The sequence below is a fragment of the Apodemus sylvaticus genome, chromosome 5 (genome assembly GCF_947179515.1).
Source record: "Apodemus sylvaticus chromosome 5, mApoSyl1.1, whole genome shotgun sequence".
Lineage (NCBI taxonomy): Eukaryota > Metazoa > Chordata > Mammalia > Rodentia > Muridae > Apodemus > Apodemus sylvaticus.
Genome location: NC_067476.1, coordinates 149,895,107 through 149,916,257, shown reverse-complemented (window position 1 = coordinate 149,916,257; position 21,151 = coordinate 149,895,107). Strand labels below are relative to the sequence as shown.

Sequence of the window (21,151 nt, the reverse complement as noted above, 5' to 3'; positions counted from 1 at the left end):
GATATGCGCCCATGGCCCTGCTTAGAAGTAAGAAGCCAGAAGATGATCACAGTTACTGGTTGTATTGCCAGGGGAAGTGCAGTGTTGGCTAACAGGGAGATTGCATTTTCCTGAGGTCAGTTCTCTGGCTGTGTTGCCCCAACAGGAGGAAGTGGTGAGGCAAGACCTTAGAGCACCCTGTGCCCTTTTGTTATCTTTTGTTATTGATGATCTGGAAGCACCAGTTTAGGATGCCAAACCCCTACAGAACTGGAAGAAAAAGGCCACTGCCGAGGCCACTTCCGGTACTCTGAGGTAAGGGATACAAGGGAAGGCAAAGTATTTCAACTGTGAAGAGTCCAGGGGTGGCTGACCTCTTGTGACCCCTCTCCCCCATCTCCCCACCCCTACCCCCCCCAGGCCTGAGAATCAGTGGGAAGTCATCTGCCTAGTCACACTGGGGAGGCAAGTGTCTGATACTTCCATTTTCAACGGTTTCTTTTACCATCCACCTCTCTCTTTAATTTAAACAAAATTTATCATTTTTTAAAAATGTGTATGAGAATTTTGCCCTCAGAGATCAGAAGAGGACATCAGATCCCCTGGGACTGGAGTTACAGTTAGTCACCCTATGGGTGCCGGGAGTTGAAGCAGTCATTTGCATCAGCAGCAAGTGCTCGTAACTGCTGAGTCCATCTTTCATCATCTCCACCCAATGCCCTGTGGTACAGATGCAGGAGAAACTTGAAGCATCAAAATTGATGCTATAAAAATTCATTAATAAACTTGCCTAGGAAATATTGCTATATAAAATAGAAATAGCTTAAGGAGCCTTGCCTCCCACTTGAGTGGGAGATTAGTAGTGTACTGACCAGGTGGTTGGAACCCGGCAGAATGACAAGATTGTAACATAGTTACAACATAAAGCATAATTTAGTTACAATTGCTAAGAAGGTTTCTGCTGACGTTTATTCACCAAGATTGGCTTCTATTAGGCTCTGTTCTATAACAAAAGCTGGTAAACCTGACTTACAACCCGCCTTTACTTTTATTCTCCCATCAAATTCTCCAGAAGGGAAAGCCTCCCTCTAGATGTCACTCCCTGCCCCCACTCCCCCCTATCCCTCCACTAACACTCCCCACCTGATGCCCCACCCCACCATGCCTCTAAAGGGCAGCTCAAGGGGGGGGGGGCAGCACCGGGTTATCAATCCTGGTCTGCCTTCAAGTCCCCGTGCTCTTATCAGGAAAGGTGTAATTCCGCCAGCTGAGCTAAACGACCCCAGGTAGCTAAAATTAGACAAGACTAACAACACTGTCTGGTGTACTTAATTATCTGGCATTATAAGGTAGTTCTGGTAACATCTTTGCTGGGCAAGTCTCCCATCTGCCCAAGCAGCCAAACTTGCAGTCTCCTGTCTCCGATTAAACATTTCAAAGTAATACCTGGAAGAGATTTAACAATGACATCGTATGTGTAAAGCTTAAGCCCAAGGTGTATATAAGTTAGAAAAATCTTCTATTTGTGGCTAGCTTTTCCTTGAGTGTTGTCTAGAGCTGGACACACACTATTCTTAAGGAGATTTCCCTGTTATTACTATTATTATTGCTAAGTGTGCTGAGTGGTTTCGCACTAGGAAGGCATCTTATTTCTATAATAGTACAACATCTAAAACTCAGCTTCAATATTATGCATTAGCTGGACATCTGATAAGGGAGACCTGGACTTGTCTTTCTTTTTAAGAAGTTTATTTTATGTGTATGAATGATCCATTTGCGTGTATGTCTGTGCCACATGCATCTACCACATGCATGTAGTGTACCACATGCGTACAGTGCTCTCAGATCCCCTGGAACTGGAGTTACAGACGGTTGTGAACCACCATGTGGATGCTGGAAATGGAACCCAGGTCCTATGGAAAAGCAGTCAGTGCTCTTAACTACTGAAACATCTCTCTAGTCCTCGGACCTGACTTTTCTAACCTCAAATTTTCCTTTCCACCACCCTCTCATAGACAATATCCCTGCCCCAGGATACCTGGGTAATCATTCAGAGAAGCCAGTCATTGTCTCCTGTGGACAATAGGGAACATGTCACATTCTGTCTGTCTGTTCATCCACCCATCAATTTATCTGTCATTCATTCATTCATTCATTCAGACATGGTCTCTCTCTGTGTAGCTCAGGTTGCTCTGGGACTTGCTATGTAGACCAGGCTGGCCTCAGATTCACAGAGATCCTGCCTTTGCTCTCTGAGTGTTGGGATTAAAGCTATGTGCCACCACACCAGGACATTCCACACTTGATATTGTAAATACCGTTTCTTGTACCTCCAGTGGTTGGTTCTGTTCCTGAGGGCGAGACTCTGTGGGTTGGTGTCTGGTCCTCGGGCTCTGAGCATTTCGTGACTGATCCATAGTGGCTGGGCTGTTGGCTCACTGTGCAGTGTTGGGCATCACATGGCATCTTGAGAGTTCTTGTATGGAAAGAAGTCCTTCCCCAATGGAGTACACAGAACCCACATGCCTTTGCCCCTGTTCCCTATGGTCAGGTACCCGAGAGTGGAGGCTCCTGGAACTGGGGATCAGGGGGCCACATCCTAAAAAACACTGGGTTTCAACCTTAATCATCTTTGCCACTGGCTGCCTGATTGGCCTTAGGCAGGCTTGCAACTGGCTTTGTAGACCAGGCTGGCCTCAGAGTAATGGAGATCTGTCTGTCTCTGCTTCTTGTTTGCTGGGATGAAAGGTGTGTGCCACTGTGGCTGGCAAAAAAAAAAAAAAAAAAAAAAAGGCTCAGTTTAAATAAAAACTCGGTTTATTATCAGGATTATGTATGGTACAAAATTACTCAAAGGACTGTGAGAGGGAAATGTAAACAATTCTGCAAAATTTTCCTGCCCCAGAGTTAGGGTGTCTTGGCCATGATTCAGGAAGTTACTGGCCACCACGCCATGGCCCGCACCTGCCAGATCAATCCTCCACTCTAGGTCTTCCTACCTTTGCTTTGGCTCAGCACTGAAAGGATAGCTTACAGTTAAGCCTAATCGCAGCTTTCCCTAGCTTTAAAGGGTCTGGACAGTGTTTTTTTTTTTTTTTTTTTTTTTTTTTTTTTTTTTTTTTTTTTTTTTTGTTAAAAAACTAAAAAAATAAAAAAATTCTTGTCTCTACTACAGAGATGTGGTTGAAATGGATATTTTGTGAATTAATATATAATTCTGCCCCACTCTGTGCTTCTCATTGCAGTTATGGTCCTGTGCTAGCAGTGGTGGTAATATCACAACGATAACATCACCAACCATTTACAGTATTGTAAAACAGAATCATTTGCATTCCTATTCTCAGCTTTCCCTTACAAACTGCCCCATGCAAACTTACCAATTCATTCTTTTAATTATCCCTTTGCCCAAAGTTGTGAGTTCTTCACAAAGCTTTGGGATGTTTCAGACGCCAATTGCTGGAGTCGACTGTGTCAAAAAATGAAATAAACACTGCTCCTAAAATGTCTGCAACCAGTAATCTTTTTAGTTTTCCTTTATCCAGTACATTTGATGGTCTTTGGATAATATCAAGGCCTGGGGCAAAGATCTGCCAGTCTCACTCTTTACTTAAAACTAGAATGATGTTTATCTTTGAGGAAAATAATACGTTTGTCTAAAGAATTGTGGGTATGACTCATTTCCAGGGTATTTTAGGGGAAGAGAGAGGAAAATATCGACCTAGATGATGAAAGCCCAGGTCAGCGTGCAGCCTTTCTTCTCGTCGTCCTGAACCTCCTCTTCTTAGCCAGGAAAACTCTTTCCCGTTTCGGAGTTCTCTGACACGGTCTTGTTCTGGTGATGACAGCCTTCCTCCAAAGTGATTTCTTTCCTACCAGTTCTCATCTCCTAAGGATGCAGTCATCGGCTTTCCAATGGGGAGCAAAAAGACTTGGGTCCAGTATCAGATTGCTAGCATACCAAGTACATAGGGACTTCTCCATAGAGTCAAGCTGAGACTTCTAAAGTCACTTTAGAGGTTGTCTAGAAAGTGCTTTGTATACCCACCGAGTCTGTATTTTTTTCTTTCCTAGTGGCCGATCTTCCACAATGTCGACTTTATTGATATGAAGTAAAATTCATGTTGTATATAACTTCATGTTGCATGTATATAATTCATGTTGCACGTGATGTGGGATGGGATGTAGAGGAAATGTGAGCGAGGTACCAGGATCCGTGGCCTTCCTCCCTTAGCATGTGGAGGGAGAGAGGAGAGGGATGCTCTGGTCACTTTTCCTGCTGTGATAAAACGCCCCATAAAACCATCTAACGAGATAAAAGGTTTCTTTTGGCTCATAGTTAAGGGTTAGTCCTTCATGCTGGGGAAATCGAGGCAGTAGAGTAGGAAGCAGCTGATGACATTGCAGCCACAGCCAAGAAATGGAGCAATGGGCGTTGTTCACTCATTTTCTCCATCATGCGTGCTGTGTCACCCAGGGAATGGTTCCCCCTCCTTTAAGATGGGTCTTCCTAAGTCAATTAACCTAATTAAGATAATCCCTGATATTTACACTCAGAGACCAAATAATCCTCTATAGGCGTGCAGGGGGCGAGTCCAGATCTTGTTAAATTGTCGCCGCAATCACAACTGGAGTCCTTGTCAACTTGACAGCAGAACATACCACTTTTAAACTGTAATTCGCCATCTCGTGGTTTCACAGTCTGGAGAAAAATGCTTTCGGTCAAATACACAAAGTGATTATAATCAACAATTTAAAAGTCCAAAGTCTCTTAACTGTGAGCTCCTATAAAATAAAAACAAATTACAGACTTCCAACATTTAAAGGCACAGAATAAACATGCTCACTCCCAAATGGAGGGATCTGGGCGCGGCAAAGAGCCTTCGGAACAAAGCAAGCTCGAAATCCTGCTACTTCCTGTCTAAACAGGGCCTCCTTTCAGGGGCTCTGACGCTGCAGCACACTGCCCTGAACCTTTTCTTGAACTGTGGAGTGGGGCACCATGACTCCACAGTCTTGCGTTCATGATGTCTTCATAGCCAATGCCACGCGGACAGTTCTGCCAGGTTTTGCATCCAGCTTGAATTGTAGACTGCTGTCCTTGACCAGTTTCTGCACGCTGCATCTAGGGAACCGCCTTCCTAAGCAGATGCTCTGGAGGAAGCTGCATTATCTTAGGCTATTTTCTTTTTAAAACACTTTGCATCTTTTAAGGTTAGAGCATCCTTAAGACACATTTTCTCCCCTCAGTTTTTACTAGTTGAGGATTTAATGCAGAATGAATTTGATTCCCCAATTCTCCCCAGAATCCTTCTTACATCACCTAACCTTGCGTTCTCTAAGTTAAAAATTCAAGTACATTTTGTGCTGCCCATAAACGATTGAATGTGTCTCTTTCCATTGGATTATGGTCAGTTAACCAGGGACCTCTCCTTTAAGAAGAATGACTCTTCTAGTGGCTATTAGTTGCCAGTAGCTCCTTACCTAGGGAGTGAGACTTTGTTCCCATCTCCTGTTACCATTCTGGGATTTTGTCTGGCTTGATAGTGTGCAGGCCTTACACAACGCTGTCATAAGTACTATGAGTTCGTGTGCACAACTGCCCTGTGGTATCCAGACGACAGAGACTTTTTAGTCAAATCCAGCACCTCTGGTTTTTATGTTCTTTCTGTCCCTTCTTAATGATCCCTCATCGTGTGTGTGTGTGTGTGTGTGTGTGTGTGTGTGTGTGTGTGTGTGTGATGTCGGTGTCCTATTTAGGGCTAAGCAGTCACAGTCTCTGTAACTTAACCAGTTGTAGATCTACATGTTACTTAGCATCTATTCCCAATACACGCTCCTCTGCTGAGGGCTGAGGGATGCATTAATATAAGGGTATAAGTCACTGATAGCCGGGCGGTGGTGGCGCACGCCTTTAATCCCAGCACTTGGGAGGCAGAGGCAGGCGAATTTCTGAGTTCGAGGCCAGCCTGGTCTACAAAGTGAGTTCCAGGACATCTAGGGCTACACAGAGAAACCCTGTCTTGGGAAAAAAAAAGAATAAGTTACTTATGTTAAGGTAACTGTAGTTTGACAGCTAGAGAACCACAGTTAACTAGCTCCTTACCCCAAGGCAACCCACCACTGTGTTAGTTCATTAGTCAACTCAACAGTGGTTAAAACTTCTAGATCTTTATTTAAAAAGGCAAACAGTTTGCCTCGCTAACAGGCTTCGCGTTAAACAATGTAACTTTTTACTATTCCTTTACCTAAAGGCACTCACTTTACAGGAGACTCTTCCCAGTGACCAACCGCCTGTGTCTCGTTCATGGTAAAGAATTGAATAGGAAAAAGATGTAAAATTTATGTCAGGCCTGCAGAAGCTTAAGTTCTGAGGGCCTACGGAAGTATTTTAGGCTCCAGGAAGGTGTTTTAAGGTTGGTAAAGGCAAGTGAAAACTTAAATGGTGATCAGAAGTCTAATTAACGTATATATAACAGGAATGAAAAATGCTTTCGATTTCTTCCCCTCGCTGTGCTACTGTTGTATTAAGACTTCTAAGTTTAGAGTCCTTACACAGATCGATGGAGCTTTGAGAAATTATTAGTTTAATTCTGGTAAAGCCTTCCACTATACAATCTACTATCATAGTCTCAAGTTCAAGATTTTAAATTTCCTTTGGTTGTCTTTAAGTATAGACTTAAAAGTGTTTCTTACTGTGCTAAGTCTATATATACCCAGTCTTCTGGGTAGAGGGAAGAAACCGCTTGTTCATGGTCTGTAGTCACACTGAAAACCCAGATCAAGTAAGCTTTCTGCCCTTCCGCTCCGTAGAAGGTTCCTGTCCCTGAGCTCACCTTAGACAGCTCACCTCAGAGAGTGTTCATGCTTTTAACTCAAGATCATCACCCAGGCCTCTACTATGACATAAAGGCAGATGTGTATTTACTGCCTTTTTCTACAATGTGGATTTCAATGTAGATTACAAACAGCAGTACTGCTAACGTGTCTAAAATTTATCTTTTTGTAAACCTCAAAAGCTTACTTGTAAGCTTCAGAGAATCCACTTGAATCCACTTCCCAAGGGTCAAATGGACCCCAGAGAAGTGCCCCTGTCAATCGGCAGTCTAAGTTTCCCACTTATTGCCTATTCTAGAGTGAGGATTCCTTCCCTTTTCCATGGTTCTGGGACTCAAGTTTCAAATGTGCCCTCAATTTTTTTTCTCCTTAACCTACTTAACTTTATCCTCATGTGTGTGTGTGTGTGTGTGTTCCAGCATCCTGCCAAGTCCAGGTGCTTACTCAAATTGTGCATCCAGGACAGCTCCAAAGCAGTTACCCACATAAGCTCTGGTCCAGCCTCACAGACTATTTCAGCTGGGCTTGCACTGTGCCAGCCCCGATGGTCCTGCAGATCCTGGACAGCAGTGAACCAGCCAGCTCTCCCAGGACTGGGCCAGCATCCCAATTTTCTTAGGGTCCCCAAAGATGACATCACCCCCAGTCAGCAGAAAGCAGTCTAAAGAGACCTCACGCCTGCCCCACCGTCACCCCTTCCTAGTTCCTCATTTTTAATTAAATTTTTAATTAAAATTTTAATTAAACAGAAAGGGAGGAATGTTAGCTTACAGGTGATTCTGGCTCCTCCCCGGGGACCTAGCAATGGCTTATGTCATCATCTGCCACCTTCACCTGCCCCTGAAACTAGATGTGCCAGGTGCGGGCTGCCTATAGAAGGACTGCCCGACATCCCAGTTTTTGTCTCTGTCTCTGTCTGTGTCTCTGTGTCTCTGTCTCTCTCTGTCTCTCTCTCTGTCTCTCTGTCTCTGTGTGTGTGTGTGTGTGTGTGTGCGCGCGCGCGCGCGCGCGCGCGCGCGTGTATGTCCATCCAGCCTCAGAGCACCCTTTCTCTCCTGCCCTCTTGGCTTACTCACTACTTCTATCCTTTCCCAGGTCCTCATGTCTCTCCCATCACCCAATAAACTCCCTTTATACCAGATCTGTTGCATGGTGTAATTTCTCAGGGGCACACATTAGCATGGGCCAGCCAGGTACCCCTTTGCCCCATTATATTTCATAACAATGAGGAATCGGTTTAACATGGAGAAACGAATTTTTACTCTTCTGACAGTCTTATACCTACTGGCTAGCTTTCATAGTGCTGGAAGGTACTGTGCCTACATTTAAACTGGGAGCCACAGCAACAACTGGCCTGGCATGACATGCCCACTGGTGCATGAATAGTGGCATGAATGTCAGGGGGGTGCCTAACACTTCTTCATTGGATTTAAAGCGTCCTCCATATGGTGGTTTAAATAAAATGACCCTCATAGGCTCATAATCTGCATATTTGGTATATGATTGGTGGAGCTGTTGGGACAGTATTGTGGAGCTTTGGTGTGTGTGGGGGAGAGTGTCCCCATTTGTGGTTTATGCCAGCTGTTCTGTCCCAGCTCCAGCTGCCAGCTCTACTGCTCAAATGCCACATTTCTTTCTCATACAAAAAAGCTATTAGCATAGTGGGACATATCCTCCCCCCCCCCCCCCAGCAGCTTGCCTTCCGGTTGGATATTTATGTATCCTGCTAGTCTGGCACCACAGGCAAAGCATTAACAATGGAGAACAGAAGGACACACCTCCACAGCCGGTCCATATTATCTGCGTGTGTTACCCCAGCAAAAGGATTAGGAGGTGTGGCCTTATTGGAGCGGGTGTGCCACTGGGGATGGCAGTTTGAGGTTTCAAAACCCCCGCACTATTCCCAGTGAGCCCTCTGTCTCTCTCTGCCCCTTGCTTGTGGATCAGATGTAAGCTCTCGGCTGCTGCTCCAGTGCTATGCCTGCCTGTCTGCCTGCCGCCATGATCCACGCCACGATGATTATGGACTCTAATTTTCTGAAACCATGAGCCCAATAAACATTTCTCTTTTGTAAGTTGATTTGGTCATGATGTCTTATCAAAAAAGTAACTAAGACATATCATAATTAATTAATTAATTAATTAGTTGTATATATGAGTATTAATTAATTAAATGTATATATGAGTATTAATTAATTAAATGTATATATGAGTACTCTGTAGCTGTTCTGATTGATGGTTGTGAGCCATCTTGTGGTTGCTGGGAATTTGAACTCAGGACCTCTTCTTGCTCCGGTTGGCCCCGCTCACTCTGGTCTAAATATTTATTAATTATTGTATCTAAGTACACTGTAGCTGTCTTTAGACACACCAGAAGAGGGTGTCAGATCTCATTACAGATGGTTGTGAGCCACCAGGTGGTTGCTGGGACTTGAACTCAGGACCTTCCAAAGAGCAGTCCCTGCTCTTAATCTCTGAGTCATCTCTCCATCCCAATATCTCATAATTTGTACCAATATTTGAAGCAGTTCTGGGGGCCAAGAACATATGAGTAGATAGGATAAAGATCCCAGGACCCTTTTCTTATTGATCTACAACAGACCAGGGTGTTTCTCTCTAGTGGTGTTTATGTCTGAAACAATTACATATGGCTTCCCAGCAACAGTTTGACAGTACCACTCTTCTGGCACTGGGGAGGCTGAGATACCATTACCTTTTTCTACTAGTTTAATGTAAAAAAAAAAAATCAAATTTTCCTTCCCTGCCTCTACTCCCAAAATGATGACTCTGAGACTATTCATTAGCAGATGCCTAGGCCGCAAGCTTTGGCTCATTCTCCGACTAGCTCACAACTTATGTAATCATTTAAACTATTTTATATCTTCCACACGGTTACTTCTCCTCAGCTTTGTGTGTCCAGGTCTTCCGTGAATCTCCTCTTCATTCTATCCCAAGTTCAGCCACTTGGCTGGTATACATGGGTCTCCTCAGTGTTCCTGACTAAGATTATGAAGGTGTGCAGTGATAAAGAAAAGCTCTAGAATCTAGAATTAGACAGATGGTTTATTGGTTAACTGGATCGAGTAACATCTTTTGAGATGTGATAATCTGAGTTGGCAGATATCTTTCTGTGAGTGTGTGTGTGAGTGTGAATATGTGTGTATGTGTGTGTGTGTATGTGTGTATGAGGGCATGAGCGTGTATGAGAATGAGTGTTGCACATGTGTGTGAGTGTGTGTGTATGAGTATGTCTGTACACATATGTATATGAGAGTGTGAGTGTTCCTGTGTGCACATGTATGTGTGTGAGTGTGTATATTAGTGTATGTGTGCATGTGTGTGTTTGTGCACATGTATGTGTGAGTGTTCCTGTATGCACATGTGTGTGTGAGTGTGAGTGTATGTGTGTGAGTGTGAGTGTATGTGTATGAGTGTACATGTGTGAGGGTATGAGTGTGTGTGTCTATACATGTGTGTATAAGAGTGTGTGTATGCATGTGTGTGAGTGTGGATACTAAGGTTACAGGAGATACTCAGTGATGTGTTTTGAGTAATTGAATGGACAAATGTTTTAAGACAGATGGGTGAGATGGGGTCAGAATTTGAGTTCTAACTTAGTTAAGGAGGGGTGTGGCCAAACAGAAGGTACCTTGGGTTACTCAGGAGTTACTGGATTCAGAGAAACCTAAACTCACAAAGACAATTTATTTACTATGTGATTTTAGATGGGTATTCCAAGTGAAATGAGTCATTCTAAACCTCTTCCGAAGTTTTTAGTGTAAACAGTTTATGATTTTTTAATTTTGAGAGCCAATTATAATTAGGCTGTAGGTGGTAGACAGTAAGACCCATTCTATTTCCTATGCGCATGGATGACTAATCAAATAGTTTTTCTCACGAGTTCTCTACAGAAGTTCAGAAGCCATTGGCAATTAGTTGTTTGGTATCAGAGAACTCAGTGTCTAAGACTATACAGAGTAATATATAGAAGCTGACAAGCAGACACATAAACAACTCAAGACGATGAGTTGTACCTGAGTCTTTTGGGAGGCAAGGGATGAGTAGTTCATGAGTCAGCAGGGCTGCAGTTAGAGTGCCTCTGGTCCTCATTCCCAGGGAGAGACAGGAGAACCAGGAAGTATGGCCATCTCATGTCCCGTCCCCCTCCACTCATACCCACACCACCCCTCCCCACAGGAATGGAAAGAAGAGGACAGAGATGCTACTCCTCACTTCCTGTGTGAAACTGGCTCACAGATTGTGCTTCCTTCCTTCAGCAACCATATATAATGTATGCATTCTTACTGTGTGGAATGCCGCTTGAGTAGCCACCTGATTGGAGAAGACAGCCAAATATTTTCACATAGAAATCATCAGGGGCAGGTCTTCTTTCTTCTTTTTCTTTTCTTTTCTTTTTTCTTTTCTTTTCTTTTTTCTTTTCTTTTCTTTTCTTCCTCTTCCTCTTTCTTCTCCTTCTTCTTTTCCTCCTTCTCTTCCTCTTCTTCCTCCTTCCCCTCCCCTTCTTTTTCTCCTCCTCCTCTTCTTCCTCCTTCCCCTCCCCTTCTTTTTCTCCTCCTCCTCTTCTTCCTCCTTCCCCTCCCCTTCTTTTTCTCCTCCTCCTCCTCTTCCTCCTCCTTCCCCTTCCCCTTCTCCTCTTCCTTCTTTTTCTCCTCCTCCTTCCCTTCCCCTCCTCCTCCTTCTCTTCCTCCTCTTCCTCCTCCTCTTCTTTCCCCCTCTTCCTCCCTTTTCTCCCCCCTTCTCCTCTTCTTCATTTTAATACCTTTCCAGATCTTTCCTACCACTGCTGTGGGGTGCTTTACACATGATCAAATGGTTCTCTGAGATGAGGTACGACCCACAGACAGATTCTGAAACATGGACAAATGCACAAACCTCAAAGGCATCCCAGCAACAGGAGCTTGACAATATTTTCAAGGCACAACCATGTCTCTGGACATGTGAATGGGGGCTGGCTGAAAAACAGATGACTGGGGAGGACTGCAGAGTGGCTGAGACTTACGCCAGTAGTTTCAACACTGGGGAGACTGAAGCAGGAGGATCAACTATATATGTTAAAACCAATGAACTGAGTATGGTCACCTGTGCCTTTGAGCCCAGAATTTGGGAGGAAGAATAAGGGAAACCTCTGTGAGTTAGAGGCTAGTTTAACCTGCAATAGTGAGTTCTAGATGAGCGGAGACATCATAGAAAGACTGCATAGTAAGACTGCCTCAAAAAAAAATTAAGTAGAAAAAATAAACTATAAAGAAAAAGCCTCAATTTTCAAGGCATATGTATTCCTAACAATTGTTCAAGTGATTGCTAGCCTTAATTCATTAAAAATGATATTAAGGATTGTGGAAACAGGGCTGGAGAGATGGCTCAGTGGTTAAGAGCACTGACTGCTCTTCCAAAGGTCCTGCGTTCAATTCCCAGCAACCACATGGTGGCTCACAACCATCTGTAATGGGATATGATGCCCTCTGCTGGTGTGTCTGAAGACAGCGACAGTGTACTCACATATAAATAAAATAAATAAATCTTAAAAAATAATTGTGGAAACAAATGAAATCTTGACTAGATTAAGCTGAAAGTAAAATTAGTGAATTGGAAGCTAGTACTGAGAAACTCCCCCGCTCCCCAGGGTCCATTACACCAAGAGATGAAGAAAACCTTACAAGGACAGACAGAGTGAGGACAACAGAAGTAGAAGAGTTAATATGTAGCCACTGGAACCTTCCGAAGGAGAATGGAGAAAATTTCTGAGGAGCAATTTCCAAGGGATAAGGGAAGGTGCACACTCCCAGGTTAAGAGTTCACATTCACACTCCAAGAGGATGAAATACAGAAACCTGACTCAGCACAATTTCGGAATGTGGCTGCTGGTTCATGCTTTACTTGAATTAAATTGACCAGGATCCAACTTAACAAGCCATTCAAGGTTCGCCAAGAGCCGCTACAGGACTGCTCACAGCATTTCCCAGGTCCTACTCATCCCCAGGAAGCCAGTTCCTGAAAAGATGCACTCTTGCCTGCCTCTCTCAACAAAGGTGCGTTGCTGGCCTCGGAGATGTGACCGAATGCAGGCAAGGGAGTGGCTTCTGAGAGCAGAACTGGACTTTCCAGATTGCCACGACCAGGAAGTGCCTCTGTCACCAGGGAGGGAGTGCTCATATCCTTGACTTAATAGGATAAGATGTGTTCCAAGAGTTGGGGACCCTATGCAGATTGCTTTTCACTTTTCCCTTTGGAAAAATAAGATTTTTCGTTGTGGTTTTTCTGTTCACATTTCACACTGGGCACACTATGGTTCTTTATCTGATGTAAGTGAGAACTACTTACATCCAGTTTCTCCAAACTTTCTATTTCCTTTCAGTGTCTGAACTCAACCATGACAGCCATTGTCTTGGGTGCAAGAGTCTGCTCTGAGATTTGTTTGTGACCAGGGATGGGCTCTTCAGTGTGGCATTAACTCCACTCCATTGGATCTTCATTGCTGTTGCCTGTGCGGGCACCCTGGGTGGTCACCCCTTCAACAAGTTCCTTGTGGTGGAGGTGTGATTATGTCTGTTTCCTACCCAGGGTTTCCCCAACCACCTCAGCACTTCAAACCACAGGCCTTTCTTTCTTTCTTTCTTTTTTCCCCCCACAGGCCTTTCTAATTGTTGACTTTTGTTCTAAAATACCAGAGGTGTCCAACATCTCTGTATATATTCTTGTATTCATTGACAAATAACATTCTGGGATCCAGGCAAAAGGTGTGGGATCCTAGTGCTTTGGGACAATGCTTCTCCAGGTCACTTCTAGTTTGTCCCACAGGTTAATCGTTCTGTTTTTATCTTCCCTGGTTTCTTTCACTGGTACTTAGGTGTTTTATCTCTGATTCACATGTCAGGGTCAATCTTGGTCTGTGGTAGCTGAGACATGAACATTCTCACATAAATGAAATGCTTTTCTTAGTTTATTGCTAAATTCTCTCACCTACTTCTTAATTTGCAACAACCCCTGGTGTAACACGAAAATGCGACACTGTCAGTGACTCCAAGTGTTGAATTTTCTATTTAGCTTCATTTACTTACTGAGATAATGTTTCACTCTGTAGTCCTAACCTGAAATTTACTATATAGCTTGTGACTGGTCAATTTGTGGTAATCCTCCTGCCTCAGCCTCCCACACGTTGAGATCACCGGTTTTTGAGTCACCTGGATACAGACAGAGTCTTGTTACAGACCCCAGGCTGATCTATAGCTCATGGTCACCCTTCCTGAGTGCTGGGACTGCAGACTGTGTCACCAGAGCTGTCTCTACTGTGGAGCTTTGAAAGAACATGTAGTGTGGTTCCCACAAAGGCACTCGAAACACTTTCAGAAGAGTGAAGGCCTCTGGATGACCTCCTGTAACTCCAGGCACTGCCTGCTGCCAGCTCCCTCTTTCTGTCCTGGCATTGATAGACCATGAGGCTCCAGAAATATTCTTTTTTTTTTTTTTTCTGAGACAGGGTTTCTCTGTGTAGCCCTGGCTATCCTGGAATGCATTCTGTAGACCAGGCTGGTCTTGAACTCAGAAATCCACCTGCCTCTGCCTTCCAAGTGCTGGGATTAAAGGCATGAGCTACCACTGCCTGGCTCAGAAATATTCTTTTGAAGCCAGTGTTCTGAGTCCCAAAGGATAATGTGCCTCATGAGGAAATATATATATGTATTAGATGGTACTAGAAACTATGGGACCATAAAGGTTGTGACCATCAGGGTTCTCTAGAGAGACATAATCAGAGCACTGATAGAACCAGATTTTGTCAAGCATCTAATGGTCAGAGCAAAGTCCACACCTGAGTATCAAATCTCTCCTTAGAAACTGATAGCTTCCTGCGTGCCTAGTGTCCACAGACCCTCAGCTGTAAAGCAATGACTCCTGCTGTGGTTTTTGGCTCCTCAGCACATCTCTCCCACACAGGAGAAAGCAATGCTCCCACTTACAACTGAGTAACAGGAGCTGAAAGAGGCCCAGTCATTTTACACGTCAGGTACGTCTGACTCAAAAGGCCAGGCTCTCGATGACTGTGTGGTATTGGCCAGTGTGTCTTGTTCAGTGTAATCTCAGGGCCTAGAACAGCCCCTGGCATGTGGTAAGCAGTTGTTAAGTAATTTTTGTACAGACGAATGGATAGATCTGCAGGGTTTAATAGATGCCAAGAGAGTGTGGAAGTCAATTTAGCGGATCATTTATAGGTTAGGATAGGACTGTGAGTATGAGCCTGTAGTTAAACAGGTTCTGGGGATGACTCGATTGCTCTAGAAACACTGTCTTAAGTTCTAGAATTAACTCATTATGTAAGTTGTGGTTTATACCTTCTGTTTCTTTTACTACAAGCTGAGAGTTTGACCTGAGTCAGAGGCTAGAAAACGTGTTCTGTGAAGTGCCAACCATTAAATATTTTAGGTTTTGTAGTAAATATTTCAGGTTCTGTTGCAACTACTTCACACTGTCACTGCAGTGGGTGAAGACAGTATAAATATTCCAATAATCCCATATATGGATGAAAAGAAAAAAAAAAAACACCCATTCTGGCAGTTCTTCCAGAGGACCTGAGTTTCTGTCTCAGCACTCACACACACTGGCTAACCGGAAACTCCAGTTCCAGGAAATCTTCTGCCCTCTTCTGGCCTCCTTGGGTACCAGGCACACAAGACATATATGCAGGCAAAATACTCAAACCCATTAAAACAAAAAACCCCACAGCCTTCTGGATTTGGCTCTGGGATTGTAGTTGTACCCCTTGGTCCAGATGACTTCAGGGCTCCCTCGAACCCTAACGTTGTATGAGTTAAAGATTTAGACTACATGACATCGTGAGTAGAGATTGGCCATGCATCATTACCTGCCCACGCTATTCGTAAGAAATATCGCTGATTAGTTACAGGGTTCTTTCTGATGAAAAGAGTTGTTTTTAAATAGTTGGTCAACCAACCGTTAATCACAAACAGAAAAAAAAAAAGATCAAGGTGTGGAATTCTCATCTTGACTCTTTAAGAAGCAAAGATTTAGAAAATTCTTGGCACCGAGGAAGATAGGAAGGAACAGAGTGGGGCTGTGCAGAAGGAAGTGAGAACAAAGCCTTAGCCAGTCAGTAAGTCTGCCCATGGGGCGGGGGCTGAGGACGGGAGGCAGACCTTCCATTTCTCTCTTAATGACCTCTACAAGTTTGCCACTTAGCAGCCGGTTTACACCACTGTCTCTCGTTACTCAGTGCACATTGGCTTTCCTTCCCTTTTCCTTGGCACCAGAATTTAAATCATGGAATAATTTCTGCATAAAGGCTCTGCTAACAGCTGGCTCCTGGCTTAAAGAATACCTCGTGGATCCCAGCACTTAATGCACACACAGTCTTCTCCTGTCTGTTTGAAGGTCTACACACTTCCTTTGGGGGAGCAAGTGGGAAAATCACAAGAACCATAAAATCTCAATGTCATGGCTGCCTAAATAAGACCCGAACAAATGGGAATACCAGTTTACAAGCCACAGTGGAAAGGGGGAATCTCATGGGGCCTTACCCCTAGATGATAAAATACAGGCACTTAAAGACTTTCAAGAGAGGAGGTCTTCCCATGTTTGAGCCCAGCTGGCTAGCCAATAGCAAGTGGTCAGCCCTAAAAGTTCATACACACGAACAGCACTAACCTAGTAGATATATACAGCAGGTATGTATATATCTACTCATATACACACAGAACGGTAATAATTAAAGAAAGAGGGGCCGAGAACTTGAGAGGGAGGTGGTTGGGACAGCGACATTGGAGGGGATGGATGGAGGGGTGAATGGTATAAATGCACAAACACAAAATCTGCAGAGAAGGCCCTGTGGTGCTGAGGTAAGGCTCAGGCTTTGCAGGTAGGGAGTTTTGGAGTTTGAAGTCTAGAGAGAATGATGTCTCTCCTAATCATTGGAAACAATCTGTATACACCGAAGGGCGCACACACAATGGGCAGAATGCAAGGCAGCCATAGTTTCTGGCTGACATCTGAAGCCTTTGGAGGATTTAAGGATAGGAAGAATTAATCCTTTTAACAACTCCAATGACACCACAGCTCAACGCCGATTGCAGTGATGAGTAAGAGGCGCCGTCTCTTTACTCCAATCCACTTCAATGATCTCTATTAGCAATTGATGCAGTTCATTCATTACTTGAAGGGATGTTTCAAGCCCTTAATCTCAGGACCAGCCCTAGTCATTTTATGCCTAAGAGAGTGAACTCCAACAAGATGTACTGAAGGCGAAGGCCCTTCTGTATGTAACTTTCATTTGTTTAGGGGCTGCTTTCCAGGTTCCAGTCATGGAACGGGCACAGGGCAAACAGCGGTACAAATGATTTGGCAGAAATAGACATCAGTTGGTTGAGCCACGTGTCATCTGCCTCTCGAGAAGGAATTTGTATTGAGCAATAGGTTAGAGTTTCAAAATCTCAGAAAGTCCAGGAACATGAAAAAAAAAAAAGAGGTGTATGGCAGAGTTTCAGCAGAGAGTCGACGCCTGATGTCTCAGCTTCAGGTTGGGGGTGATCCTTTTGTGACTGTCCCTTTCTGCTCTTCTCTACTAGTAAGGCCACTAGGCCTGGGGACTTCACAATGCTCAGGGCTCAGGTGGTCAGTTGGAATGTCCCTCTGCTGACATTCCAAACCAGCTTCTTTCATTTCCAGCTCTCGGGTGGTCACTCTGATGGCCTCATGGTCCTGCCTGAAACAGAAGGTCCACCACCTGCTTCTGTAGCATCAAGACTTCTGTTCTGTGGCTAAGCTTCCTGCCTATGCAATAGTGGCTGGGAGGGGCCAAGTGCATTCCACTGGGGCCACGCCTACTGGTAAAGATATAAATAGTGATTCTCAGGACTGGTCGTCAGAGCTACCCTGCCTTCATCATGAAGTCCGGCGGCCTCTTTCCACTCCTGGTTCTCCTTGCTCTGGGGATCCTGGCACCCTGGACTGTGGAAGGAGGCAAAAATGGTGAGTTGGAGTTGCTTTGGTTCAATACTGCCTGGAGTATCAGAGGTGGGGGGGCTCCTGATGGTTTGGGGTGTGTTCCCTTCAGGCTGTTCCTCAGTTTACTCTGGACCTCAGGGAGACATCTGTGTCTCCCGGGGTCTGAGGTGTCTATGAGGCTTCAGGGCAGGTAGAGATGCTCCTCTTCTTAACAGTCATTCTGTCAGCTCAGGTCTCATCTAGCTCTGCCCCTGCCCTTTAGTCTTTCTGTTTCTACTTCTGGCTTTAGTTCTCAGCATCCTACATATTAGTTCCCTTCATATTTATTTCTCTTGGTCTTCAATATTCCTACTCTCCCCCTTCTGTCTTTGTGAGATCTAGTTTAGCCTTGTGGTGGAAAAACTTGACTGAGAACCTTGTGCCTTTTATCCTCAGTCTGTGATTTCTCCTGGTCACATGTCTTGTTTGACCAAGCCTGTCTTTTCCCCCTAGGTTAGTCTGGTATGTCTCTTTTAAGTTGTGAGCCACTGGAATGGGGGGGGGGGTCTATATTCTGAGATGCGGACCTTTGTCTAGGATGATAGTCCATACCCTCCTAACATCTTGATCTTCTCTTTAGACGCTATCAAAATCGGAGCCTGCCCTGCTAGAAAGTCTGTCCAGTGCCTTAAGCTTGAGAAACCTCGGTGTGAAACCGACTGGGAATGCCCGGGAAGGCAGAGGTGCTGCCAAGATGCTTGTGGTCTCAAGTGCATGAATCCTGTTCCCATTCGCAAAACAGGTGGGTGAGGCAGCAGAGAGACTAGAGAGAGGAAAATAAACATCAAGAGGCAGCACTGAGCCAGGCAGTGGTGGCGCACGCCTTTAATCTCAGCACTTGGGAGGCAGAGGCATGTAGATTTCTGAGTTTGAGGCCAGCCTGGTCTACAGAATGAGTTCCAGGACAGCCAGGGCTACACAGAGAAACCCTGTCTTGAAAAACAAAAACAAAAACAAAACAAAAGGCAGCACTGAAGGGGACTGACTGAATGAAGGGAGCCTCCTAAGCATCCTTGTTATCCTTGTTTCTAAGGGCTGTTGGGTCGGACATGTCCGTCAGCCGAGGCCTCCTGCTGCCGTTGGCAGGATAGAGCCACTTGTCTGCAATCACCACTCTGTGAGGACGACGGCTTTACAGGAAATCACCTAGGCATCAGGCACTCTGTAGCTTGGTGGAAACAGTTCCATCCTTTCAGGGCTGGACAGCCGGTCCCCTGCCTTGGTGGAGACTAGACACGAGAGAGGAAGCAGGCGCTCTTTCAGGAGAAGTGTTTGGGAGGAGGTGACTGAGGCGAGGGGTGGATGGGGATGATCTTCCTTGCTCAGGCAGAAGCACATCAGGAGATGTGGGGGGTTAAAGAAGCAGAGACCAGATGCTGGAAAGAACCCAGGTATCCCTCAACAGAAGAGTGGATGCAAAAAATGTGGTATATATACACAATGGAGTACTATTCAGCCATTAGAAACAATGAATTCATGAAATTCTTAGGCAAATGGATGGAGCTAGAGAACATCATACTAAGTGAGGTAACCCAGACTCAAAAGGTGAATCATGGTATGCACTCACTAATAAGTGGATATTAACCTAGAAAACTGGAATACCCAAAACATAATCTACACATCAACTGAGGTACAAGAAGAAAGGAAGAGTGGCCCCTTGTTCTGGAAAGCAGTATTCAGCAAAACCAGAACGGGGAAGTGGGAAGGGGTGGGTGGGAGGACAGGGGGAGAGAAGGGGGCTTACGGGACTTTCTGGGAGTGGGGGGCTAGGAAAGGGGAAATCATTTGAAATGTAAATAAAAAATATATCGAATAAAAAAAAAAAGAAGCAGAGACCTGGTGCCTGAACTCTAAGACATCGGCCCTGTGAATCTTTTCTCACCAGTGAGGAGGAAGCCTGGGAAGTGCCTCAAGTTTCAAGGAAAGTGTCTGATGCTCAACCCGCCCAACATCTGCCAGAGGGACGGCCAGTGTGAAGGCAGATACAAGTGCTGTGAGGGCATGTGTGGCAAAGTCTGCCTTCCCCCGGTGTAAGGTAAGGAGTGGGCCGGCCGGGCAGGTCTCATTTCTCTCCAGCCCTCTTCTGCTTCAAGATCCCAGAGCTTAAGGCTTACGCGCCAGGAGATTCTACCTAAATCGAGATCCCCTGTCTGTTGGTCCATTAATTGTTTTCTACTTCTTAGGGCAAAGCTTAGAATTGCCTGAGGCTTTGATTCTCCTGCAGCCTGGCTGGGTGAGGGTGGTGGATAAATGACTCTCTGAGTCTCTTTGCCTGTAGAATGGAAATACTGAAGTTGAAATGGTTGGCAAGGCACTGTATACGTTATTTGTTATCCACGTTCCTTACTCCGTGGTGTCTCTCTGGTCAGAGCACAAAGGATAGGTATAATTTGAGGAATGTCTAGTTTGACGTTCTGGGTTTTACAATGACAATGAGACTTGAACCTATTCTCCTGAAATACCAAATCCCCTCAAGTACAGTGCCACTTTACTGTTTGACTTTCTCAGCACGCTCCCTCACAAGGACTGTATGCAAATGATCTAGCTGGTTCCTGTGCTGAAGGTCTTACCTTGTTTTCTCTTGTAGCCTGATTCCTGACATCTGGCAACAGCTCTGGACTCCGTGTGTTCTGGAAACGACTCCCCTGCATCAGGCTTCCCGGACCTGGGTTCCACGGCTCCCGGCCTTGGATCCTGTGGATAAGTGGATAAGGTTTACTTCCACCACCAACATCTCCTTTTGGCCCATGCTCAGCATGCATCCAGCTTTAAGGAAATGCTGTTGGAGAGCAAATAAATAAACGCATTTATTTCTCTATGCACACCCTGACTCTGATTCACTGAGGGCATGGGGGCTGTGGCAGGAATCAGGCAGGGAAGGATTGGGCACGAGGCCTCCTTCTTACATTCTTGGAGGAGAAGGATGAGGATTACAGGCTTGGGCAGTCTTGAATTTACAGTAAGGATCTAATGGTACTGACTCTATGGCATTTGGAAAAGTTGTTTTACCTTCTAAGTATTGTATTTTTATCTGCAAAGTGGCCATAGGAACCGCTTCCTGACAACGTGTAGAGCATCAGAGGTTTCAGAGTAGGTGCAAGGTGTGTGTCTTATATAGCTGTGCTTTACCAGAGTGCATTCACACACCACATTCATTTACTGCTACCTGGTGTGACAAAAATGTGGCATATGTGTGTGTGCACACGTGTGGAGTGCGCTTACTTGTGTGTGCTTTTGAAAGACAGAGTAGAACACCAGGTGTCATCTTCTGCCATGTTCTGATTACTACCTTGAGCCAGGATCTCTGTACTGAACTAAAAGCTCA

The 21,151-nt window shown here is 44.8% G+C and overlaps 1 protein-coding gene across 2 annotated transcripts; it reads left to right on the top strand.

Annotated features, from left to right (window-relative positions):
• The first annotated feature begins 222 nt into the window (after window positions 1-222).
• On the top strand, window positions 223-20,648 carry Slpi (secretory leukocyte peptidase inhibitor). Of its 2 annotated transcripts, none has more exons than XM_052184235.1 (5): window positions 223-294; window positions 17,509-17,811; window positions 18,407-18,568; window positions 19,712-19,856; window positions 20,414-20,648. In XM_052184235.1, the coding sequence occupies exons 2-5, from the start codon at window positions 17,727-17,729 to the stop codon at window positions 20,625-20,627; spliced, it is 606 nt and encodes a 201-aa protein (XP_052040195.1). In that variant the 5' UTR covers window positions 223-294; window positions 17,509-17,726; the 3' UTR covers window positions 20,628-20,648. The 2 variants fall into 2 exon arrangements, with proteins under 2 accessions (XP_052040195.1, XP_052040194.1); XM_052184234.1 differs by having other exon boundaries at window positions 234-294; window positions 19,712-19,861.
• The last annotated feature ends 503 nt before the right edge of the window (window positions 20,649-21,151 follow it).